We start from the raw sequence: 27,498 nt of genomic DNA on the forward strand, positions 1-27,498 counted from the left end.
ATGACTCACTTATAAGAACTCATAATTGAATAATTTTTAAAGCATCTTAATGTTTCGGCAAAATAGAATCGATCTCAACCGTGCCTTGCTTATGCTTTATTCAAGTTTAAATCCACAGTTCACCAAACAGTGAATAGGATATAACAAAATTCTTGGATTTCTTATCTTCCCGATTAAAAATCTGGACGATCAAAAGTGGCCTAAGGAATCTCAAGCTTGTACACGAGGGATGGTTAGGAAATTCTCCAAATCTCGTTTGATTGTGCGTATCCTTGGAGAATCTCTAAGTTACTTCTAACAATAGTTTTTGAAAGAAAACAAACACACATTCAGTCGTTCGAATGGCGCAATCTCCGTTCTTCGGCATGAACATGTATGTGAGCCAAAGCTCCTAGAAAATGCATCCTTAGAAGTTGCCAACCGGTGGTCAGCAAAATGGACTAATTGTATATTCCAGTTCGATTTCGATAGGCAAAGTTAACATATATGTCTCAGCATATAATCACCTTTGTATAATAAATGCAACTTACGTTTCTCGCTAGCCTCGTGAACTAACCACAAAAAGATTATATCCGTCGCATTATCCTGGCTCGGACAAAAATAATTCAATCTTTAGCTCATTTCATATCTATTCTTTCGTATGATTAAACTCGAAAACCACGAGTTTAATCATATCAAGTCAAATCCTTCATCTAGTTCAAACTCACTACATCTCAAGTTCAAAAAGGCTCGAAATGCTTTAGCGGCATCGCACGACTCTTCACTTAACCGATCACAAGTCATGTTGAAGTGGTTGCCCCACATTATTTGTCAACGGTTTCTATATGCTCTTTATATTCATATGATCTCCCTCTACCTAAGGGTTGAACTTTTTAACATAGTATAAGAGTAACCTCTCTCCGTATCTCGAACTTCTTTATTCTCCTCCAATGTTGCCAACATCCTCGCTGCGCCTCGGCCTCTATTTTCCGTTTTTCCTTTTCTATTCGAACAATCCCGATCTCAAAATATATATATATATATATATATATATATATATATATTTTTTTTTTTTTGTGGTTTCTGTTTCCACTTTCTTTTTGGGGTTTGAGTGTGTGTGTGTGTATATATATATATATAGATTTTGTGGTTTCTGTTTCCACTTTCTTTTTTGGGGTTTGAGTTCATGACACAACGTGAATGGCTTGTTTTCTTTATTCAGGCGATGCTGACACGCCTTGGAAACTCGGCAATCATGGCCCGTGCGTGCGAAGGCGACTCACCCCGTCCAAGTAGCAGCAGCAGCATCAGGTATCACCTGAACCAGATGATTCCTGCTCCTTTCCTTAAACTCAAAATTTGAAGAATCACTCCTTTCAATCCCCAATCTCAATCCATTCTCTGTATATTATAACAGAAGCTGACAATCAATTCAGGTCAATTTCTCTCGTCCCACTAAGACTTTTGAGGATCATTTTCATACCATAATGGCCTTCATGTGAAACCCCCCCGCAACTTTCTTCTTTTTGATTTTCTTCTGATCCACGGAATCTCATCAATCGCATCAGCTTTTGCCCATCTTTATTAGAATACTTGACTAATCCCATTGCACCATGATACTTTTCTAATGAAATTCGCAAAGAGCTGTGTTAATGAGTAACCCCAGAACAATGTTTAAGCATTATCGATTGAAATAAGCATAAAAGTGAAAATCATCAGACAAACGAGAAAAAAAAGAAGAAGCTAAATTCATTGTGCTTATGGCGTGTCCACTCTGGCTCTCTAATGTTGTACCGGTGCCTAATAAAGACGGCCAAATAAGTGATGAACCATCGAGACCTAAATTGAGCCAATCTCAAGGACGATTTTTTCTTGCCACACATCGACATTCTAGTGGACAATGTGACGGGCCATGATTCAAGCAACTTCCAAAGCGTCTGTCGATAAAACCGAGATGACAAAACCAGCAGGACACAAGCCCCGAACGATTCTAACTCGATCCCACCGACGTGAACAACGCCTGAAAAGAGATGGCTAACATGGGAAGATAAAAGAGTTTGATATTAGACCTATGATTAACTCGCCCAATCCGTTCAAGCAATCACTTTTAACAAAACAACGATTCCGAAAATCCCAATGCTTGATTGGGTCCACGTCACCAAAATTGGCAGCTCAGGCCCGACCGAAACCCTCAGGAAACAGAGGATGGGGTCCGATGATTCGGCCAAGACATGTGGGCACATTAATGCTTCTTGACAGGTTCGTGACGAGAGCTATGGATCGAGATTGGCGGGCTACGTGTCTTCGAATCGCAAAAGCATCACATCAAAAACCCCCTCTCGTCGGGTTTAGCTGTCCAGATGGGGGGCATTGCTGGTTGTTGAAGCGGCAAAAATCTGGGAAGTGGCGATAACGCCGGGCTTGAAAATACCGGGAGCAGCTGCACGCACATTAGGTGTTCGATGAATTGTCCGCGCAGTGGCAACGTGCCCAACTTACGTTAGTTTAGGTTTCACATCATCCTCGAGCTGTATATTAGCAAGAACACTTGGGCCGCTCGTGCTATTGCCTGTTGGTGTTCTCAACATATCCAATCAGTATAAATGTTGCTATTCATGTGGATAAATTTATCAGTGATCTCCGATTCTCAACAGGTTTCACGGTTGGATCGCTGGACTGTATTTTCAACAGCGCTAACGTTTCGTTTCTTCGGCACTTTAATAAGGACCCGGCCAAATTTCCCGCGATAGGTGGCTGGTGCGCAAGGAACTTTAATTGAAAATCGATTAAGTTCCGATCAAAGTGCATTCTTTGGGAAAGAAAGAAATGTTTGGTGCTTTTAGTGATTGAAAACAAAATTAAGTAGCTTAACTGTGAAAAATTGACTAATATCTAATTTTTCCCGGATGAGTAGCGACTCGCTAATTAGCTCCGCCTATTTTCACTAGACGGAAAGATTCTAGATGGTTTTATTTTCGAGTCCCCATCCTACGTGATCGTTTTCATGGTGACGAGGTTTTCTTTCGGAGACGTGGCATGGACATGGCGACAAGTGGACCATCTTCAAAGACAGAGAGAAAAAAAAAAGTTAAAGGAGAGAAAGGAGGGTTGGGAGGGGCGGGGCCAGTGAAGGCCATGGGCCCCTTGTCCGGGCCGGGCCTATGGCCAACATGCAAATAATGGACTTTCTCTTTATTTATTTCGCAAAAAATAAATGCTTTAAACGTTTAAATTGAAAACACACTTTTCGTATCAATTGAAATAATTAGTCAATAAAAAAAAATTTCATAATCGGTAGGGGTGTCAATGGGCCGGGTATCGGCCTAGCCCTGGCTGGCCCGAAATTGAATAGTGCCAAGCTCGATCGGGCCCGAACCCTCTTCCGGTAGAGTCGGGTCGGGGTCAGTTTCTTTTCTTTTTTTTGAATCAAAATCATTTGATATGTCCATCGAATGAAAGAATATAAAAAATAAAAATGAAAATAAGATAAATTAAAAAGAAAACGTTAGTGAAAAAAAAAAGAGGAGGCAGGGCCGGCCCAACCTGGCCCGATCCTAATAGTACCAAGCCGACCTGAAAGGCCCGAAAATTAGGGTGAATTTTCGGGTCGGGTGGGGTTGGGTCGGGGCCGATGCGGGCTTTTTTGACACCCCTAATAATCGGTAACAATTTATGTCTAAATATTTTTATGGGCCATGATCTTTTTTTGTTCGTTATTCTTTTAAAGCGATGCAATATTTATGAAATTCTCTTCCAAATTATTTAATCTTCGCGAAACAAACTCGGCATGTTCTAAATAAGACGGAAAAATCGATAAAACAAAAGATCGGCTAGAATTTCCTATGCCAGTTCTAAAGTTTAAGTGATCTTAGTAAAAATTTTTAGGACTAGAACATACTGATCGCACAAGTTTCAAAACTTCCCATGAAATTATTCCCACTTTAATGATTTTGACGACGGCTTTGCAAGACATGCTATGCAGATGACACAAAATTTTTGGCAAGGCTGTCGTATTTTTTTCCCCATAAAATCAGCGCGTCTTTAGGAGTGGTCGCCTGCCGAATTAAACTGTGGCCACTCGAATTTGCTCGACAAATGTCTTGTCCGGACACGGCAGAAAAAAGTTAAAAAGCACCAGCCCCAACCTGCGACGAATCGGATTGCATGATGGTCGATAAGCCCCGTCAGAAGCAGATAAGCTCTCATCATTCGAGGGTGCCGACGCGGCTGGAAAGTGGAAAACGACCCCTTCCTGTGATCCCTTCCAGCCCTCGAAAAGCAAACGATCCCTCTCTGCCGACTAAAGCGCATCATGCCAATATTAATTTCAGTAATAATACTGCTGATGTCCGGATTTTCAATCGATTTTTTAAAAGGTTTTGCGTTGATCAGATATGGAGAAGAGTACCGTAAAAATTCTAAATTTATTATATTTATACTGGTTTGATTTTAAACTTTTCAATTAGATCAATATAGCCATAAATGTTTTGCATTGATACCAATTTAGATCAAACTGCCAACTTTGATAAAAAATAACCGACAATAACGATGTTCGTCTTAAGTGGCGTGATTGATGACCGATGCTAATGTAGACATATTTTATAATATTTTTTTTTTTATATTTTTATTAGTTTTCACTCTAAGTTTTCTTTTTTTCTTTTTTGATTGTAACTGGCAAGGGTCGCGGCCCTCACCCAAGCCATCGTCGGCCATGGGCAAGGGCTTGGCAGCCCTCGCGCCACCACAAGGGTCAAGCCCTCAACCAGGCTGTGACGGTCAAGCCCTCACTGGGTTTGGTAAGGGCTCGACCCTCATGGCTTGGGCGAGGGTCGCCCTCGCCGAATCCGGTGAGAGGTAACCTAGGCGACGGCCGCAACCCTTGCCAACAAAAATGAAAAGAAAAACACAAAATAATAAATAACACTAATAGATTATAAATTTTATCCACGTCAGTGCTAATCATGTTATGTAGGACGGTCCACGTCCATGTTAGGGATTTCTGGTCAAAATTAGCCAAATTGACTGAATTAGTACTAATGTAAAAAGTTTATGACTAAATTGATTTAATTGAAAGGTTTATGACTTTTTTTAGTACTTTTTCAACAAATATGTCGTAAAGAATTGTTTTTCTATATTGATGTATGGGTAATCCAAATTAGCTTTCGTGTACAAGACTAATAAATGAAAAAATATATATACATGCTGAAAATTAGAAGCGCTGACAATTTTTAAATGCTGAGAATAAGAAAAAAAAAGGATTTTTGATAATTGCTGGAAATTTAATATGGAATATGGTTATTTCGTATCAAACATATGGATAATGAGAAAACAACCCAAAGATAGTGTTTTACCTTTTTGGTCGGAGACCAAAGATAGTTAACGACGTGCATTATGTCGTTGCAGTTAACATTAGAGCAACAAAACTAAAGTGGATTCCTTATTGCGACGAAATTTAACACGGCAAATATGATTTATAATACATGCCAAATTCTAGAGGATTTAATTTTTTTTTAATATTATGGTAAACCAAGTTATGTAAGTGAAAATCACAAAAAAGAGTTCTAAATCTATTGCAATTGTATTAACTCAGTCTTAAATATATTATTTTGCCAATTGAGTCCTAAACATTTTACATTTGTATCAATTCAGCCCATTTGACTAGCCAACACTAACGTGGCGCCGACGTAGACAATTTTTACCCTAACATAAAAAAGAAAAGAAAAGAAAAAAGAATCGGAAAAAAGTTATTAAAAAAATTTAAGAAATAGTTAAAATATTGAAAGTTATTAAAATATTATTAAAAATTATTCATCATCATCGATGGCGTCACATTAGTGTCGGCGGGTCAAATAATTGTAATAGGTCTAGGATTTTTTTGGTAATGTGCCGTCTCTTAAAGAATAGACGGCTCTTCGATTTTGTCTTTCTCAATTATCCTTTCATCTTTTAGCTGCCCTTTTTTTTTTTTTATTTGGGGGGGGGGTTGTTTCCTTCTCTTTTTAGCATATGGGATATGCAATCCTACATCGTGTACCCAATATTTGCATGATCATACACTCACATAATTTACACTGCCACTAAAAGTAAAAAGTTTGGCATGCGTACCATATAAACCTTTGAAAGATTAGTTAATGTATTAGCGCAAAAAAGAGCCACGTTGTTAATGTATAATTTTTATAAATAAAATAATAGTACCAGTTACAGGCAAGAAAACTAAAAATTGTTTAACATGACCATGAACTCCTAATATCTCATATGGCCTCGAAGTTAAATTTTATGTGTTGTACTTGGATAATGTTGATTGACATCCGGAGATCATGTTTGTCGTTTTGAAAACTTTGGAAGCAATAACTCGGAGATGGAACTCCAAAGGTTCGATTTTAAGGCACAAACATGCTGAACCCATCGAAGTTGTCAATTCCTTTCATGATTGCCAAATGAATTTCTTTATCCCAGAATGGCGCGCGATTCACGTCCTAGTGTCTATTGGAAGGAGTTATTGACTTCGAATGGTGGACTTGAACAATCCTTTTTGGTTGGCTTTATTTTTGGGAAAGTATCGAAAAAGTTCTAAACCTATTGCATTGGTACCGATTATATCCTAAATATTTCAATTGGACCAATCTTATCCTAAATCTTTTCACATTAGTACCAATAAAGTCCATTCGGCCAATTTAGATCGGAATTGCTAACATGGACGCCGACCGTCTTATATAGCACGGTTGGCACCGATGTGGACATTTTTATTTAGCTTTTAAATATTTTTAGAATATTTTTATTAATTTTATTTTTTTTCCTTTCTCTTTTCCTTATTTTCTTCTTTTCTTTCTCTTTTTTTTTTTTTCCATATGTCCCTCTGCGGGTTGCTAACCTCCGTGATGGCCGGCGAAGGTCACTAGCGATCGGCAAGGGCAAGGCCCCTTGCCATTGCTAGAGGCCGGCGAGAGGCAACCTCTTCCAACCCTCGCGTTCGACAAGCTCGTGCCACGTCGAATGATAATCAACGTCTATATCAGCAATTTTTTTTATATAAATTGGCCCGATGAACTCAAATAGTACTCATGATGGACTCAAATGGTACAAATATGAAAAATTTTATGACTAAATTAGCCTAATTGAAAGATTTAGGATTGAATTGGTACCAATACAATAGATTTAAGACTTTTTTGATACTTTTCCACTCTACTTTCAAGTCTTGTTTTCATTCATCCATAATAGAATGAAACTCAATCAGATTTCTGGTTTAGGACCTTTTTTTATTATTATTTATGGTTCGTGGGCACAAAAATAGGGATATCACTAACATATATAGCCAATAGGCATGTGGTCGTGCTGTTAAAGGGATTGGGGGTGGGAATACTAGCATCATACGTTTAACTTCCAGGCTTTGAGTAAAAATTAGAAAGAGGAGAGTTATAGATAAGACATACGAAGGAAAAAAAAAGTAAACATATATATGGGATGTAAATAGTAGTTGCCCACTAATCAGAAAACAAGTCAGAGCCTTGGAGAAACGTCGTCCTCTTGGGGGGAAAAAAAACCCCCTTTCCAAAAAAATAGGTAAAGTGGGCCGCTGTCCTTTCCCATACGATTTTGTTCGGGCTCGCCGGCCCATCATGGCGGTCCAACCCGGTCTACACCCCGACAAAAGGAAAGGCTCAAATTACGAAGACCAAGCTTTGCTCTGTGGGACTCGCCTATCCTACTTCTCAACAGTAGACCGCAAGAAGACGACCCGAATACAAACTACAACCACGATTTGGACCCAAGATTAGCGATTGCCATTGGAGAACACTTTCGAATGTGGGAAGTCCGATGATCAACTCCTAATATTCACGATCTCAAATGGGTTCTCCATGAACCCGAATCCTCGAACGAGATGGGAGTCGCAAATCATGATGTCTCTTGACTCGTGTCGTGTTCGGGTTTGATCACCAAATTGGACCATACCTTCGTTTTGCCAACCCCAAAGTTTGTGGCAGACTCGAGGAAAACGTGTGGAGTTCCACAGCGCGGGGAACATGAACGAAAGACGATGGAAGTTTCTGCAACCTAGAGCTTTCGTGAAGATGTCTGAAGAGGGAACATGAGCAATACCAATATCTTCCTTTCCAGTCTTCTCTCGAAGAAGAGAAGGGTCAATATCTTCCTTTCTGGTTGGTGAGGAACTTTCAAATAACCCTTTTTGTTTAGTTGTCCACTCTGGGTGCGAATAATAACCATTTCGTTTCTCATTTTTCTATTATCGAAAATAGTTTTGAAATAGAAACTCACTTAATAAAATAATTTCATTTTTCTATTTTCGGGACGATTTTTTATCTCCGAAATAGGTTTGGAACATAAATGAGTAGTATAAATTTTCTACTTTTTTGGAATAGAAATAGAAATAAGAATTTTTCTTATAGCTCACTCCCTCTCTCTTGTGTTTCTGTCGCCGGTTGTCGGCCGAGGCTCGGCGGTTGGCAAGTGTAGAAATTTTATGTTGTTATCAAATGAATTTCTATTTTGGGAGTAGAAATTTTGTGTCGATGTCAAATGCTTTTTTCTGATAAAAAACTCTCCTAGGGATTAGAAACAGAAAATAGCTCCCAAGAACCGAATGGTTATCATTTCCGCCCCCATAAGCAAATCCCAAGAGCATTTCAATTCAAGTCCAATTTCATTAGATCGGCTCAAATTCGAGACTTTTTAAACAAAATTGGCAAATGTCTCCTTTTTCGTTGCAAAACGCTAATATATTGTAGAACAGTTAGGATATAAAAATAAGAAGTATAAGTCTAAAAAAGAGAAAAAAAATACAAAAATAAATAAAAGGATGTGCAGATACTCAATTTCCTTTCTGCATTCTATGTCTATAATCCGCGACTCTGTAGAATAGGAGATAAATATTTATTCCAATACGTTGTTACTTAAGTTACAAATTTCACGACAATCTTTTTTATCTGCATGGATTACTGCTTTGATTTGGACAAAGCGGGGAAGAGGGTTTCGCCCTACTCCTTCTTTCTATCTCCTTTAAACGGACCGATCCCGATAAAGTTTTCAAACGTTTTCCCCCCTCCTTGTTCTTCTAACTCGGAGAATAATAAAAAAGCGCCAAAAAACGACCCTGTACTATGTTGGTTAATGTTAAATTTAGTCCTTCAACTTTGATTCTGTTTCAATTCAATCCTTAATTAATACTAGTATTAGTTCTTCCTAGGTTTGCACAATTTGATATTAAGTTAGCTTTTTCCTCCTTAAAAATGCTCTCCACGCGCGTTACGTAGGGGAGAAGTGCTCATTTGACCTGTCAAATAGCATAATTTTCTGAGAGTTAATACCATAAAAAATTTCAAATGGGTGCACCCGTTTCACATTTGCCTCAATTCGTGTCACAAAAACTCCTGTATGTGCTACATTTACCCTCCCAAACCGGTATATATGTGTCATATTTACTCCCAAACGGATATACACGTACTACATTTCACCTCAAATTATGATAAATTTGAAATTTTCTAGGGTAAAATATGCCACTGGTCTATTAGTTTGGAAATTTTTGTGACATGAAAATCAGTTTGAAATAAATGTGGCACGAATGCATTGATTGGGAGCAAACATGGTTTGAAAAAAGAGAACGAATTGTATTGTTCTTCGGTCGTATCCTAGGTCAAAGTAACGCGTTGGCACAATTATGAGCCCCGTGATTGCTTTAGAAATTTAAACAAAATATATATCTATTTGTAGATTTTACAGGTTTGTTGCAATCCAGCATGTTGACTTTGGACAGTTGACTTTTTGACATGGCGTTTCAGATGTCACTGCTCATGTCACTGCTCATGTCACTGCTCATGTCACTTTCCGCGTGATTTTTGGGATCTCCAACTTGCCCCACAAAACTGACCAAAAAAAAAAAAACCCCCCAAAAAAAAAAAGTTACTTTTCAAAAATCAAAATTGGGTGGAGCCATTTCCATGTCTTATTTATTTATTTCTGAAACACACTTCGACCAAATTAACCTCAATCACAAAATTCGAGATAGTATTTACGAAAATTACTCTCTTTTTCTCACTCTCCTTTGCCTATCAAATTTGACTAAGTTCCCGAAGCAAAAAATTAATTGTTAACTTATTTCCTCTTTCCTTTTGAATTACAATGGTAGGAGAATTTTTTTTAATAACTTCGCGCGAGCTCGGCATGAGAATAAAATCACGCTTCAAGGTTGGAAAACATATTTTTTCTATGCGTCACGAATTCATTGATTTGTGAATTGTATAACGTTGCTGGTTTTAGGTGTTAAGACATTGTTCGTTTGTATTTTTTATATGTAAGGATTTACGTGATTTAGATGGAGGGGCAAACCTAATTACAATTGCTCTACATTCAAATTCATATTTCTTCAAAAAAAAAAAAAAAACAAAGACTACTTTATCAGTTCCATCTCTAGTGTAGAACGATTTTTTTAATGTTTTTTAAGCCTTTATGGTTTCAAGATGAGATTATAACACAAATGATTCTTGAACTTTAGCACAATATGCAATGCGATTTCTAAAACTTTAATTTGTTAAATGTGGTCCTCAACTTTAGTTCAATGTGCAACATTGTTCATGAACTTTTAATTTGTTCAATACGGTCATTAGAATTTTGGTACATATTTAAGTTAATCCCTGAACTATATAAAGATGTTCAATGTTTTTTTTGTTTTTTTTTTTTTGGTAAGGATAAAGATGTTCAATGTTATCCTTCCATTAGTCTAAAAATTCAGGGAGAATATTGAACATTTTCATATAATACATGAATTAAATTGAACAAGTATCAAAAGTTCAGAAACTACATTAAACAAATTGAAAGCTTAGTGACAACATTGTACATTGGGCTAAAGTTCATGGACCATATTAAATAAATTAAAATTTCAAAGATCATATTGCGCATTGGGCGAAAGTTCGGGAACCACATTAAAAAAATTAAAAGTTCGGGGACATATTGTACACTAATTTAGGTACACATTAAAAATTCAGAGTTCATGTTGTATATTGGGCCAAAGTTTTAGAATCATTTGTGCCATTGTTCCTTTCTAAGATTGGAAAGTACTAACAAAATACATTGTAAATTGAGCTTCTCACTAAATGCACATTCCATGGGGCCTTTTTTTTAGCTTTTCTAGAGCATGAAATACATTGTTCTCTTCAAAAAGTAAAATCTTTTTGAAGTAAACCAAGATAAGGAAATAGACATAAGGATCATAATAGTCTAAAAAACTTGTTATTAAATGTTGAGATTACTAATGTTCCATTTGTTTTATGGGAGATGAATAGGTTGGAAACTATTTTTCTAAAAATGGCTGTTTGTATCATTTAAAATAATTAATGATAAATATTTTTTTTACCAACAACATTTGATGGCTATACTTTTTTGTGAATGAAGAATTTTTTGGGGGACTTTTTTATGCAATGCAAGCGATCATTTTTAGAAAAATATTTTTTTTCGAATTAGTCTTTTTTCGCGAATCAAACGAATCCTAAATTAGAACCGAACATGTTTTGGACTCGACCAATTATATCCACGCTCTTGGAAAAGACAATTATCCACGTATCTGAAGAATAATCTTGGTTTGCTTCACATAGAATCTGGATTTCCTGCAATATGAAAACCAGAAAAGTTAAATAATACTAGCGTTCCGTCCTTTGAATTAGTCGTTGTACCTGTTGATCAATTATGCTCGAAAATCCGGAGTAATGTTTACTTTATATCTGTCGTTGACTTAGGTAAATCTTGCCTATTTACGAAGTCAAGAACACATTTTAATGGATTCATTTACGATGTGAAAAAGACTATAGACGAAATTATCAAACCATACATTTGATGCCACAATGTACAAAACATACAAAATAGTTACCAAAATTTATATATTTAGATGGAAAAAAATATTTGTATGTTTACATGGCATAGAAATCTAAATTTCAAAAGGCGACGTACAAGGACATTGCGTGAAAAATTTGAAAAGCGCGACAAATACCAAAATTTATCGACAAGAACAACACCATACATCTCGCGGCACGTGGAACGTCAGCCACCATCGGCTGTCAAATTCTTCCTTGCCCAACAAATATAAATAGGAAAAGAAAACCGAAACTATTGCTTATTCCTCAAACAAAAAAAAAAAAAGCAAAAAAAGAAGAAGAAAGAAACGAAAAAAGAACAAAAACAAGTAAAATTATGTGAAATAATCCAAGCCAGTTGGGAGAGTAGGCTGCGGGGTCAAAAGTCAAAGAATAGAGTAGCTGGATCTTAGCAACACGTTTTCATTTCCTTCCACTAGTTTCGACTTCGTCTGCTTCGCGGAGAATCCCGCGTTCGCCAAGGAGAAGAGCATAAAAGAGAAGGAAAAGGACAAAAAAGCCCTCTTTGACTTTCTCTGTTTTTCCATCCCCAAGCCGATCGAACGGTCCAAAACCAAAACATGAATTTCTTATTCGATCCATTCATCGGAACCGTCAATCCGCCGAATTCCATTTTAAACGGATCTCCCGAAACCCGACAGCTATGGGCGGCCGCACATGGCAGTAATTTTGCTCTAGAAATTAATTTATGGTCAGAAATTAATGTTTCTATTTCTACTTACGAGCAGAAGATGATTTTTCTATTTTCGGAAAGAAGTAATTTTTTTTTTTACTTTTTTAAGTGGCTCCAAAACTACTTCGGGAGAAAAAAAAAATACTTCAAAAGTAAAAAATGAAGTTGTGTAACCAAATTGATTTATGCCCGAAAAGTTACGTTATCAAACGAATTTCTATTCTAAAAATAATTTTAGAGCAAAAATTCCACTCCATAAGTATTGTCTAGCATGCCCTATAATTAGAACTCTTAATGGGACACGGTCATGAAATTATTTATTGTCGTCATGAATTATATATTGATCTAGCTATATTCGGCAAAGCGTGCATGTTTGGATAGAGGTAATCTTTTCCACTTCTTGTATTAAATTGCAATCATGTAGAAAATTTGTTCATAGTTTTTAAAAGTGCAAATATCTTTTTCATATAAAAAAATATAAGTGACTTTCTTTTTTTACCAAAAATGTCAAAGCAAAGAGGCACTTAGATCTAAAGACGTTGATATGTAGTATTCTAAAAAGCATTGAGATTAGATCAGAGCTCATGTGACATTCTGATTTTTCCGCGATTTATGATGGGATATCTGAAACTTTTCAAACACTTCACTAATCTCCTGGACTTTTGAAGCACGATTGTGCTGGTCTTAATACGTAAAGGTAGCAATATTCGTGCTCGTCTGAGCACCTAACTTATTTTTTCTTTTTTTGGTCAAAATGAGCACCTAATTACTCGTCACCAAAATTGTAGGAAAGTAGGAAAATTATTATTATTGCTAAATTGACTTACAAAAATTTGATATGTTATGTACTCTATTTCTACATATATCCAAGAAAAAGGTCCTACGAAGTGAATACTCCTTTGCCCGGAAAAAAGAGAGAGAAGAGAGTAAATACTCCATGCTGGAAAAAAAAAAAAGGGAGTAAAGGAATAATATTGCAAATAATTCCTCTCCACGAAGACGGTGTTCTTGGCATCACGAGAAAAGTACCGAAAAGAAAAATGAAGCAAGAATAAAGAAAATCCGATCTTTATTTTGGTTTCGGAGATGTAGGAGAAGATATCTACTTGACAGTCGTAGAGTTACGGTCGATAGCATACGGAACAAGTAGTTCCGTACCTTTAGACCTCCACAGACATGTGAATTGGAGATAACTTTGAGGGATAAATATGCTGGAAGCTCTAAAACTTATCATCAAAGCAGAATTGAATTCTAAAACTTTCAAAACAATGCAATCAAGTCTTCAAATTTATCACGAAAATACAATCGAGTCATAAAACTTTCAAAAAGTGCAATCAAGTGCTAAGAGTTATAAAAAAAAAAGTGTAAGCGAGCCTTAAAACTTTAAAATAGTGCAATTGACGAAGGATTTGATTTCACCAATCTAAAAAGTTTTAAGACTTGATTGCACTTTTTGAAAGTTATATGATTCTAACAAGTTCTAGGAGTTAATTGCACTTTTCGAAAAGTTTTAGGATCCAATCGCACTGTCATGACAAGTTTTAGGATTTCTAATGCATTTGTCCCTAACTTTTGAGTACATTCATATTCAAATTCAAATCGGACAAAACTAAGATGTTGAATTATGTAACGAATTTGCAATCGTACATCGATATCTATCCTAATTAAGATAAATAGAGGCTTGCAAAGATTTAGACACGAGATTTCTTGCTCTAACACCAATTAAAATTTTGCACAATCACCGCGAACTATTTCAAAAACTAATTCAAGCTGGTAAATGGATGGACGATCTAATATTTAAATGACTAGACATCATCTCGACTAAACAATCAGTTTAGCCGCTTACCTTTGAACAACGCCGATTTTTCAGTGGAGTGTGGGGACTCTGACTAGACATCATCTCGACTAAACAATCTAACTTTAAGCATGCATATTTTCTTTGATCGTAAATGATTTTTTGATTGACCGATCATTTTTAGGAAACCAAACGCATGAAAGTCCAAGAAATTAGCTCTCGAAAAACACTTTCATTTAAACAAACACACTCTTAATTTTGGCGGCTCTTTCCGCAGCGCTTAATTTCTATTTTTAGTAACCAGTGCGATCCACAGACGTGGTGCCGTTATGTCGGACTCCGTCGAGACGTGCTTCGCGTGGTCAAACGGTCAACTTGTCAACTTATAACTTGCCACCTCGGAAACAAAATAAGCAAGTGATCCCCAATTAGACACCTTGGTTTTAGTTAATCCAATACTTACGGCCTACGTGAAAGCGTCATGAAAAATCAGAGTCATTTGGAGGTGAGGATATGTAAAATGCGAATCGCACGAATTAAGTTGATGTGATGCGAATAGGATGTTCGATCGGCAGAGCTAATAGGATGTTCGATCGGTAGCGCCACGTCAACTGATGTATATGTAAAATGATTTTTTACCTGTGGGACACAATAAATTATGGTCTTCGACAAGTATGTGCTAACTGCTAGGTTAGTCTTTATTACAAGTTCTTTGAAAAATTCTGCGGATAGTGATAGTTACCAAAAAAAAGTCCTAAACTCTTTTTTTTTTTTTTTTTGCCAATTCAGTACTAACCATTTTACATTTATGTCAATTTAGTCCATTGGACTAATTTTGGCTGGAAATCGCCGACGTGGACACCGATCGTCTCATGTGACACAGCCGGCACTTTTTCCTCAATTTTTAAATATTTTGAAATTTTTTATTTGTTTATTATTTCTCCTTTATTCTTTTCTTTTCTTTTTTCCATTGATTGACGAGCTGTGGTCGGCCATCGCGGCCGCGAGCAAGGGCATGTCACCCTTGCCAATCGTCAATCGTGCCTTGCCCGGACCATCGTGAGACGCGGCCGCCGAAAAAGGGGGTCATGGCCTTGCCGGATGCAGGCAAGGGCGGCCATGGCCTTGCCAGCCGTGGGTGAGGCCACCTTTGCCTAGGGCCGGCAAGCCAACCCTTGTCGACTAGTGGGGAAAAAAAAAGAAGGAAGAAAAGGAAAAAAATTATCTATGTCGGCGTCGATTGTTTTACGTGGCACGGCTGGCTCCACATAAGTGATTCTAGTCAAAAGCGACCGAATGGATTGAATTGGCACAATTGCAAAATGTTTATGACTAAATTGGCCAAAATTTGTTGGAAAATAGTATCGGACTGAATTGACACAATTGGAATAGGCTTAGGAATTTTCTTTCTTTGGTAATTTTCCCTGTGTGAACATGTGCTTTTGGAAACCTACTTAACTAAATCAATTCATTGATGTTTTTCATGTGATTTTATGCCATCATATCAGTAGAATTATTTAGTACAAGATATAGTATTTGACAAGTACGTGCTAGCTGCTAGGTGGCCCTTAATCAACAGTTCTATAGAAAATTATGCGAGATAGTGATCTATAACTGTAAGCATGTGCTTTCACAACTTATCTAATTAAATTGATTTATGGATGTTCTTCATGTGATTCTGTGCAAGAACGTAGATAGGAGTATTTGGTGCAGGTGTCATTAAGCTATGACGAATTTCTCTATTCAGAAGAGATAGTCACTGCAAATTTTTTTATAAAGCTTGTTCAACACCTCAACGGTCCACACCACCATAGTCTCAATTAGCGTCTTCAATTTACTTTGGAGAGCAATGAGGTTAAGGGACTATCCTTTTTTCTTTTTCTTTTTTTCTATCAATATCGTATTTACGAAATCATCATAAATTCGATATTGAAACATGAGGGTGTAACAAGGGGAATTATTAAGGAAAACTCAAAATATCCTTACCAATATTTTCATCAATTCCAATCTGTCTACTACATTTAACGAATTACCACTTTTTATAATAAGATAACAGGAAAATTACAAGTAAGGACCTAAAATGAATCAGTTTTTTGAAGGATTAATACCACGAAAAATTCCAATCTAGTATACCTATGATAAATTTACCCCAAATTAATTTTTGAAAAAAAAAAAAAAACCAAACTAGTACATCTATCACAAATTTACCCTTATATTTTGTTAAATTGGCTTATTACCAAATTGGTACATCCATCAACCGTCACGTATCATCTAACTCAATAATTTGACGGTAAAATTTAATGAAAACTAATGGAGGGTAAAAGGGTAAATTTGTACAAGTATACGAGTTTGGGCTTGAAGTGAGGTCATTTTCAAATTTTGCCATTTCATGGTACTAATCCTTTTTTCAAAGAGGGAGCATAGCGGACACTGTTTCAAATAAAGGCATGAAGTGAGGCTGTTTTCTTAAAAGAGCGCCTAGGTAGATCATGTCTCAAATTAGGATATGAAAAAACTAACTTAGTCTCAAGTAAGGGTTTGAAATGGACTTCTTCCAATGTTACTATGTTCGTATTTTCTTACTTTTCTTTCCCATATAATTAACTAAACACGAAAATTCCAATGAAAGAATGGAAGGGACTTGAGGGGGAAAGATCATAGAAAACCACGGTCGAACAGTTCCACAGGAAAAATTGTCAAAGAAGTCCTAAATTTTGCACTTTTGCTAATTTAATTATAAACCTTTTAAGTTTGTCAAGTCAGTCCTAAACCTTATTCAGTCATATTGACCGGAAATTGTTGATGTTGATGCTAGTTGTCCTACGTGATACCGTTAGTGCTAACGTGGATAATTTTTAAAATATTATATATATTTTTTTAATGTTTTTTCTTTCCTTTTTTAATTTTTTTCAAAAATTGGTTCGGGGACTTGTAGCCCCACCAGCCACTTAGGGACTCGCGACCCCCGCCGGTCCCCGAACCCATTTCTGGAAAAAAAAAAGGTAATAAAAAAAATACTAAAAAGTATCACATAATTATTAAAAATTGTCCACATTAGCACCGGCAGTACCACATAAGATAAATGACGTCCACGTCAGCTATTTTCGGCCAATAAGACTGAATTGACGAAGGTAAAAAGGTTTAGAATTGAATCGGCAAACTTAAAAAGTTTCGGACTGAATTGGCAAAAGTAAAAAAGATTTAGGACTTTTTTGACAATTTGCCCCACTTTCAAGAGTTACTCATTTTGTCCATATTTCAAATTAGATGATGTCCTTTCAAGACTCGAACCTTGATTGGTTATATTGATACCACAAATTGCCCCAACAAGTGGTCATATCCAAATCATTAGGTTATATCATGGGAAAAGTGTTAAGAAAATCATAAATATATTATATTGGTGCCAATTCAGTCATAAACCTTTTACATTTTTGCAAATTGAGCCAATCCTATCAATTTTGGCTGAAAAACGCCGACGTGAACATCGGTTGTCCTACGTGGCACGACCGGCGCCGATGTTGATATTTTTTAATATTTTTTTTAATTTTCTTTTATATTTTTAATAATTTTTTTGGATTTTTGGTTTTTTCTTCTTTTTCTTTTCTGTACACTCACCGGCCCCAAGCAAGGGCGCCATGGCCTTTGCCGGATCTGGGTGAGGGCCCACGAGCCTTCATCTGGCGGTCGGCGAGGGCCGCATGCCCTCACCTAGGGTTAGCAGTAGTCAACCACCGGCCCTCAATAAAAAAGACTAAAAGTACATAAAAGAAAGAGAAAAAATTAAAAATTAAAAAAATTATTCAAAATATGAAAATATCTACGTCAGCATCAACCGTGCCACATGGGATGATTGGTGTCCACATTAGCAATTTTCGATTATAATTGGCTGGATAGACTCAATTGGCATAAATGTAAAAGGTTTATAACTAAATTGGTGCAAATAAATGTTTAAGACTGAATTGGCACATACTCATTGAGTTTGAAAGGCCCGAATTCAGCTTGCACATATTTAAGACCAAGTTGATCACTTGAGACATTTATTTGAGGCTAAATTGGTTACTTCAAGCCATCTCTTGAAGTAAAGTTTACTACTGGTCCTCTTTGGAGAAAAAAATACATTTTAAAGCTATTATTTGAGACTAAGTTAGTTATTTCAGGATCTTATTTGGGACAAAGTCCATTCCGGGATCTTTTTTAGAAAACAAAGCTACTTGAGGCTCTTATCTGAAACTTTCTCTACGATAACAATGCATAAGCAAAAAGAGTAAACTACCCTTGAAAAAGCTCTAAAACCTCCAATCGAAACCAAGAATCTACTTGCATACCCTAATCTTCCTATACCTTGGGTCGACCTCCGTCGAAAACCACTTCACAATTGTCGCCATCATCATTGCAAAAGCCACTATTGCATTGATACTAATTTAGTCGTTAATCTTTTAATTGGACCAATTTATTTCAAAACTTTCCACGGTAGTACTAATTCGGGTCATCCAGCTAATTTTGGCCGAATAAGATGACATGAATAATATTGTCCTACGTAACACACCCGACAACGATATTGATATTTTTAATATCCCTTTATATTTTTCCTTCTTTTTCATTCTTTTCCTTTTCTTTTTGCCAATGGCCGGACTAGCCACGGGGCATGGTCGGACCTCGCCCAAGCCAAGGAGGCCTTGCCTAGGGGAGGCTCGGCGGGCCTTACCTCGCCTAGGCGACGACTAGCGAGGCTGATCCTCACCGAACACCGGCAAAAAAAGAAGAAGAAAAAATACATAAAATAAATGTCCAGGTCGGCGCCGACCGTATCACGTAGGAAGGTCGGTATCCACGTGAGTGATTTTCGGCCTAAATTGGTTAGATTGACTGAATTGGTACTGATGTGAAATGGTTTAAGACTAAATTAGTACAATTAAAAGGTTTTATGACTGAGTGATACCAATGTTTATGACTTTTTTGGTACTTTTCCCGAAAGCCAAGCCACCCTATTGCCCTTCCGCCCTCCCCTTCATTCGGTCTCGATCTCGATAGCAAGGCAAGCATTGAAGGTGACGGTGGTAACGAGCGATGGCGGGGGCTTTCAGTTGTGGTGAGAGAGTGGGGAGGGGAGGGGACCGGCGGCGGTAGATATTTTGAAAGGAAAAATGACATTGAGGCTGTGTATTTCACCGAAAACTTCTGGTTCCTGGAAAATGTATTTTTGAGAACTCAATTTCAAAGAAAGTAAACCATTTTCTGATGTTGGTTTGCACGGGAAAATAAGTTGAGAAAAAAAAATGATTTTATGGTGCTTCATAATAAGTGAATCTAGTAAAGGCAACCGGTATCGTAAATAAGAAAGATTATGATATTATATTGACCGCTACTTTCGTGAATATTGAAAATGAAATATATCCTTTATGAAAAAAGAAAGAACAGATTAAATTTATTGAAAAAGAAAAAAAAAATTAGCGAGAGATAGCAAAATAGAAATCGGAGAAAAACAATCGAATTCATGACATAAGGGCCAAATTCGCTTCTTCCCCGACTTAAGCTCGCTGCTTTCCGTCTTCCAAACGGCGGGAACTCCAAAAACAACTTCCCCGTAAATGAATTTTTCGCCGACAAGCCGACCCTTAAGTTACGGCGGCGCGTAATTTGTTGTTCACCGACGGAAAGACTCGACCTAAGTTTTGCGGATTTAGAAATAAAAGGAGGTGCAAAGTAGAATTGGAACGAATTGCCGCGGATCCCCGAGCACCACTTTCCAAGAGGCTAAATTTAGATCCATTATTGATATTATATCGTAGTTTCGTCTGACTTTCCTCACCGAACCCCTGCATCGGTCAAAAATATATTAACTGCCATCCACAGCCATAGCACAGAAACTTCCGCACCTCCCTAAGAGAGAGAGATATATATATATATTTCATTACTATGCAGCTTGTAAATTGCTCATTTTCTGTTCCAAATCGTAACGTGGCCCTTGACCGCCATCACTTTCGTCGTTTCATATTTGTGTTCTATGGACATATATATGGATGGACCCTCTCGCTTGCACTTAGCACAGATTCCCCCCCACGACCACTTTCGCTTCTGTAGAGAAGAAAATTTTACATTTCGAAATTTCTGAAATCTCTCTCCACCACCTTCTGAAGAAGAACCCCACCTAATTTTCTCGGGGATTCTTGATCTCATCTATTGCTTTTCCCGGGAAAGAGGTCTTGTCGTTTTCCCCGGATTCCTACTGATGCAGAGCTGGGTCAATTGATCCTTTCTTTCTAGTAGATTAGTTCAAACTCTCTTTTTTCTGGGTCTGTTTGTGTCTTCCAGTTCGATCCATTCATCATTCTTTCTGCTTCGGAGATTTTGCAGTTTTTTTTTCGAGTTTTTTGAAGATGAGAAGTGATGAGTATGGAACGGGAGCTTTTTACTATTCATCGGAGGACAACAATAATTCGGACGCAGAGAGCGTCGGCAGCGACGGCCGCCGCGCAGGCTTCAGCGGGCTGCTCGGATCCGCCCTTCGCAGCAGCTCCTCCAAGCGAGCCTCGAGAAAGAGCGCGAGGTTCAACATCCCTCTGGAGACGGCGGGGCTCCGGAGCGGGAGCGCCGCCTCGCGAGCCGAGGACGACGACGACGACGACGAGCCCTACGTCGAGATCACCCTCGACATACGGGACGACGGCGTCGCCGTCCACAGCGTGCAGACCGCCGGCGGGGGAACCGACCTCGAGGACCCGGAGCTGGCGAGGCTCGCGAGGAGGACGTTCGAGACCCGGAAGTCGTCGTCGTTCGGGTCGTCGGTCCTCCGGAGCACCTCGTCCCGCTTCCGGCAGGTCTCGCGGGAGCTGAGGCGCATCGCCTCGCTCTCGCTGCGGCCGGCGACGGCGCCAGCGAGGCGCTTGGACAGGACGAGGTCGGCAGCGACGCACGCGCTCAAGGGCCTCAAGTTCATCACGGCCAAGGCGGGCAGCAGCGGCGGAGCCGCCGGGTGGCCGTCGGTGGAGAAGCGATTCGACCAGTTGACCGCGTCCTCCGCCGGCCTCCTGCATTATTCCCAGTTCTGTGAATGCATAGGTGAATTAACAAAAACCCTGAAAAGATGCTTCCCATTTTTCGGTTATCGCACAACAATTTGGTAATTCTCTAATGTCTGATTTGTGCGTTAATGATCGCAATTAGGGATGAACAAAGAGTCGAAGGAATTCGCGAACGAGCTGTTCCGAGCGCTCGCGCAGAGGCGCAACATATTCGGCGACTCCATCAACAAGGATCTGCTCGAGGAGTTCTGGGAACAAATCAGCGACGAGAGCTTCGAATCGAGGCTGCAAACTTTCTTCGACATGTAAGCAAAGCGACAGCACTCTCGTACGTGCGAGGGTTTCACACTAAATTTTTTCGTTTTCGTATAGGTATTAAACAAGTTAATATAGTTATTATGAAGTTGATTTTCGTGATTATGAAAACGACATAATTGGTCGTTTGGTGAAATGTTAGGGTGGACAAAAATGCCGATGGGAGAATCACGGAGGACGAAGTCCGGGAGGTAGGTATATACGCTGAAAAATGTCGATGAATTATTATTATTATCATTATCATTATTATTCGATTGATGGAAAATAAAGTCTTGGTTTTGTAGATCATCAGCCTGAGCGCATCAGCGAATAAGCTGTCGAATATCCAGAAGCAAGCACAGGAATATGCAGCTCTAATCATGGAGGAATTGGACCCTGATAACAAGGGTTACATCATGGTAATTAGTGAGAAATTTTGTTTTGATCGCATGTAAGTTGGACAGGACAAAGGGTAACTTATGCAATAGACATTATCGGCAATAAATTACGATATTTAATGTGGTCATTATTGGCAATTAATTAGAATCGCTTGTGCAACTTGTTGACGCGTTCTTGATTTTGCCCTACACGCAGGTTGAGAACCTGGAGACGCTGCTCTTGCAAGCTCCAAACCACTCCGTCCGTGTCGGAGACAGCAAAGTCCTGAGCCAGCTGCTAAGCCAGAAGCTCAAGCCGACCGTCGACCACAACCCGCTCCGCCAATGGTCCGAGAGCGCCAAGTACTTCCTGATGGACAACTGGAAGAGGCTGTGGGTCGTGGCGCTGTGGGTCGTGGTCGTGTCGGGACTCTTCGCCTACAAGTTCGTCCAGTACCGGAACAAGGCGGCCTTCGGGGTGATGGGCTACTGCGTCTGCGTTGCGAAGGGTGGCGCCGAGACGGTCAAGTTCAACATGGCCCTCATCCTGCTGCCCGTCTGCCGCAACACCATCACGTGGCTCAGGAACAAGACCCGGCTGGGCATCGCCGTGCCCTTCGACGACAACCTTAACTTTCACAAGGTAAATCAGAAATTCTTTTCGATCAGGTCGAGATGCTTCATTTCTGTTCTTTCAACTATGGTGATAATTGCTAATCTAATGATGAAAGGAGGGACTCCACATCATCTACTATTGTACAAACTACAATCTTTTGCTTGAAATTCATACTAACATTTTGCTCATCGTAAGTGATTAAACCTCGGTAAGTGGACACGGACTTTTGTTGCTCAAAATAATCTCGATGAACGCCTTCGTCTTGTATCATATTCATCCTTATATGTGTACAAATCACAGGTGATCGCAGCGGGGATAGCTGTCGGGGTCGGCTTGCACGCGATCTCGCACTTGACGTGCGACTTCCCGAGGATCCTGCACGCGAGCCCCGAGGTGTACGCGCCCATGAAGCCCTACTTCGGGGAGGTCCAGCCCCCGAACTACTGGTGGTTCGTGAAGGGAGCGGAGGGCGTGACGGGGATCGTAATGGTGGTCCTGATGGCGATCGCCTTCACTCTGGCTATGCCGTGGTTCAGGCGGAACAAGGTCGACCTGCCGGAGCCCTTGAAGAAGCTCACGGGCTTCAACGCCTTCTGGTACTCGCACCACCTCTTCGTCGCGGTCTACTCACTGCTCGTCGTCCACGGGGCCAAGCTCTACCTCACCCACAAATGGTACCAGAAGACGGTCAGCTTCCCTTTCCCTCCTTCCAATTTGTTACAAATTTAGTCACAATCGTTATAATCTTCCTTAATTATTGTCGCAGACATGGATGTACTTGGCGGTGCCGGTGACGCTCTACGCATGTGAAAGGTTGATACGGGCTTTCCGGTCCAGCATCAAACCGGTCAAGATTCTCAAGGTCTTCTAATATAAACCCTGAACCAAGGCGGCCGTAATTAATCTGCATATTTCTGATTATCATTATCAAGTGCAAATAATCAAGGAATAATATATTCCTCAACCGATGAAGATGTCATGCATGTTTAATTACAATTTGATGGGTTATGTATGCAGGTGGCGCTCTACCCAGGAAATGTACTGGCACTTCACATGTCGAAGCCCCATGGCTTCAAGTACCGAAGTGGGCAGTACATGTTCTTGAACTGCAAGGCTGTTTCTCCCTTTGAATGGTAGCTCTCTCTCTCTCTCTCTCGTGATGATTTTTGATAAGAAAATTGTCTAAATTGTCCTAAACTTATCGCACTTTGATCAATTTAGTTACAAACCTTTTAATTTTATCAATATTTTAAAAATTGTCTACATCAGCACCGGTTGCGCCACATAAAACGGTCGGAAGGCGTCCACGTCGGCGATGCCCGGATAAAATTGATCGCCTAATCTCAATTTACAAAACGTGAAAATGTTTGGCTCTGATTTGTGATGATGCACGAAGTTGAGCGGTCGTTGCTGGAGAACAATAGGGTTTGATGCATATGTAAAGCTTATGCAAAGTTTCGAGCATAGTAAAGACATGGCGTTTTGATCCATGAGCAGGCACCCATTCTCGATCACTTCGTCGCCGGGAGATGACTACCTCAGCGTTCACATTCGGACATTGGGAGATTGGACGAGGCAACTGAAAACCGTATTCTCGGAGGTTGGTTTAATTAGCGGGATTAATAGTTCTTCTAGGGTTTTTTCTTTTGCGTGTGAGCTATTTACTAATTTATTATGGATTGGTAGGTGTGCCAACCTCCACCCGTTGGGAGGAGCGGATTGCTGAGAGCTGATTGCGTTCCGGGAGGAAGCATCCCCTGGTAAGACTTTCTTTTTAAGTTGCACTAACTAGAGAGAGATTAGAGAAAAATTAAAACATTTAAATCTGGAGATTATCGATCTTTTTCCCAAGACATATGGCAATTATACGGTGAGAAAATTACCTACACAGGTGCAGTTCACATGAATCATGCGTGCATAATTTTAAAAAGAATGTTTGAGTCAAGGTTTATGAAAGTCGAGACTCCAAATACTAGGAAATGACCCTGTGATCAAACGTATCGCATCAAGAAAAGATGTACCGAATCCAACATAGATAAGAAGATTAAGACCCGAAAAAGTCTTGTTAGTTTTTTTTTTTTTTAATCTTAAGGTATAATCAGCAATGGTTCTAGGAGATATACTGAATACTTAGTTGATCCATGATTTTTTTTTTTAATCAATTTGTTCAGCTTCCCAAAGATATTGATAGACGGTCCATATGGAGCCCCAGCACAAGACTACCAAAAGTATGAGGTAGTGCTCCTGGTGGGGCTAGGGATTGGGGCCACCCCCATGGTCAGCATCGTCAAGGACATCATCAACAACATCAAAGTCAAAGAATATGAGCAAGACCACGTCATTTCGTCGGAAATCTCGCCACCAACTCCGGACGACAACGACAGAAGCAATCACAAGGCCAGCCACAGGAGCAGCAGCCATGGCAGAGGAGGGTTCAGGACCAGGAAGGCCTACTTCTACTGGGTGACCCGGGAGCAGGGCTCGTTCGACTGGTTCAAGGGGATCATGGACGAGGTGGCCGGGATGGACGAGCGTCGGGTCATCGAGCTCCACAACTACTGCACAAGCGTGTACGAGGAGGGCGACGCCCGGTCGGCCCTCATCGCCATGCTCCAGTCCCTGAACCACGCCAAGAACGGGGTCGACGTCGTGTCCGGGACCCGGGTCAAGTCCCACTTCGCCAAGCCCAACTGGCGCCAGGTCTACAAGGACATCGCGCTGCATCACCCGGACACTAGAGTCGGTGCGTCCCCACTTGACCTGACACCGTTGCCTGCCATTATCTTTTTAGTTAGTGATGTTTTGTTGATTCGGACCATTCGTCACATTATTTGTGTCCGTAATGCGTTGTTTGGTTTGGACACGATGCGACAACTTTTTGCAGGAGTCTTCTATTGTGGGGCGCCAGCGTTGACGAAGGAGTTGAGGCACTTGGCTCTGGATTTCTCTCACAAGACCTCCACCAAGTTCGACTTCCACAAGGAGAACTTTTGAAGAAAGCTTGAAGAAAAAGATGCTGCAGGCCAACAAGAAAGTTGTATAAATAAAGCTGGGCAGCGGCGTCGTATACGTAGAAAATCGGTACTGTAATTTTTTGCGTAAGCACATACTAATTCGAGATTAATTTGTCCCTACTCGGGATTCGAATGACACGGCCTCATATTAGATTTTAAGCTGATAAAAAATGCAATTGCAAATATAGAGTTAGATATAGGGAGTTGTTTTCTCGTGTAACAGTAACACTAACCAGAGATGTATACCCGAAGTTTATAGGATCACTTCTTTGTTCATTTTCCTTACTTAATTTTCGATTTATTCATCAATTAGATACCTTGAAAATACCCTTGATTATTATTTAAGAAGCACCGACACGCTTGCTCTCCGAGGGCATGTCGTGTCTTGTCCGATACTATCCAACACTTCGACACTCTCCGACATGCAACAGACAAGTGTTTAGTGCTCCAGATGCGCTAGTGATACGCGAGTCTAACATTCCGACACGCACATAATCAATTTTAAGCATTTTTAACAATTTAGGGGTCAAAATGTAAGTTTATCAAATATTATACTTAAATCATATATCCAGCCACCTCAAAATGAATATATCTAGTCATAAAAAAAAAAAAAAAACTAATCACGAATCACTAAAAAAAGAAACACCGCCGACATAATAATTTATTATGTATATATAAAAATATATATTTAATATACAACGAGTCCTAATGTGTTGATATTCTCTATCTTTTTAAAATTGATGTGTAGACATATTGTATCGTGTGTTGCGCATTAATGTCGGTGCTACTTAGATTATCATCTGTTGATGGGACATGTATGCTTTGCAATATATGATTCCACGAAACTCTTGATCAAAACTTTATCGGTGATCAAGAGTTGGAATTGTTACGATTTTCTTATCAGTTGAACCAACCCACTTTGGATTTTTCGATTAATTTAATGACACGAGGGACCAAACATCGTACAGGAAAGATCAAAGCTAATCGACTTTTTTGAGTCACGAAATCCTAGATTTGGTTTTGAAAAACACCGAGGTCTTAAACGTGGAAGGCGACGAATGCATATTATTTACAGCTGGTACGAGAACGATTTCTCTTGTAGTGGGAAGTCCCACTAAACCACGCCACTAAGGAAGGATGATTACTCTAAATTGACAGGCGCAAATGGACGGCTGTTTTCGGACAATTAGCATGTGAATCATTGAATTTTCGGGAGATCTGTTTAATTATTTTTCCTCGTTATATTTTCGGTTTTATTTAAATGGTTTTCATACTTTTCACCAGCCATCTTTTACACGTGTGCATTGGTATTGGGGAGAGGATATGCTAATTGATAAGACGATCATGAGATGCCACCAACTTGTCCACTATTGGTCATGTGGATGCCGAGGGGGGACCCCCTTTTAGCTTTGTTCCAAAATCGTGACAACGATCGGCATCGTCATGTGTCTCAATCGCGTGAATTGGAAGAACCGAGTGAAAGATCAATGATTGATCGAGGTCAGGGCGCCGACGCCCTCATCCAGACCAGATAAGGATCGCCAGCTCTTTTCAATCATAGTTAAAAATTATTCACGTCAACGTCAATTATGTTACGTAAAATGGCTGACGTCTACTTTATCGATTCCTGACTATAATTCGCCGGATATACATAATTGGCAGAACATGAAAAAAGGGTTATGACACATCCGATAAAATTAAAAGACATAGGACTGAATTGGTAAAAATGTAACAGAATCAGTACTTTTTTGAATAATTTCTTCCATTTTCACATATGAGAATATTGAAAGGAAAGAAAGTAACAGAGAAAAGTAGAAATTGGCATTGAGTCAATGAACAGATCTAGGCT

The 27,498-nt window shown here is 39.3% G+C and overlaps 1 protein-coding gene and 1 long non-coding RNA gene across 2 annotated transcripts; both read left to right on the forward strand.

Annotated features, from left to right (window-relative positions):
- The first annotated feature begins 1,720 nt into the window (after window positions 1–1,720).
- On the forward strand, window positions 1,721–25,958 carry LOC125316196. Its single transcript, XR_007199499.1, has 3 exons — window positions 1,721–1,733; window positions 14,822–14,831; window positions 25,693–25,958. It is a non-coding gene; the product is annotated as an uncharacterized LOC125316196 (long non-coding RNA).
- On the forward strand, window positions 20,342–25,958 carry LOC115745403 (respiratory burst oxidase homolog protein D). The gene is made up of 12 exons (XM_030680929.2): window positions 20,342–21,385; window positions 21,491–21,653; window positions 21,806–21,854; window positions 21,948–22,061; window positions 22,237–22,662; window positions 22,936–23,322; window positions 23,402–23,497; window positions 23,653–23,768; window positions 24,133–24,235; window positions 24,322–24,395; window positions 24,807–25,378; window positions 25,520–25,958. The coding sequence occupies exons 1-12, from the start codon at window positions 20,704–20,706 to the stop codon at window positions 25,627–25,629; spliced, it is 2,892 nt and encodes a 963-aa protein (XP_030536789.1). The 5' UTR covers window positions 20,342–20,703; the 3' UTR covers window positions 25,630–25,958.
- Window positions 25,959–27,498: the final 1,540 nt, after the last annotated feature.

This window comes from Rhodamnia argentea, chromosome 8, assembly GCF_020921035.1.
Source record: "Rhodamnia argentea isolate NSW1041297 chromosome 8, ASM2092103v1, whole genome shotgun sequence".
Taxonomy (NCBI): domain Eukaryota; kingdom Viridiplantae; phylum Streptophyta; class Magnoliopsida; order Myrtales; family Myrtaceae; genus Rhodamnia; species Rhodamnia argentea.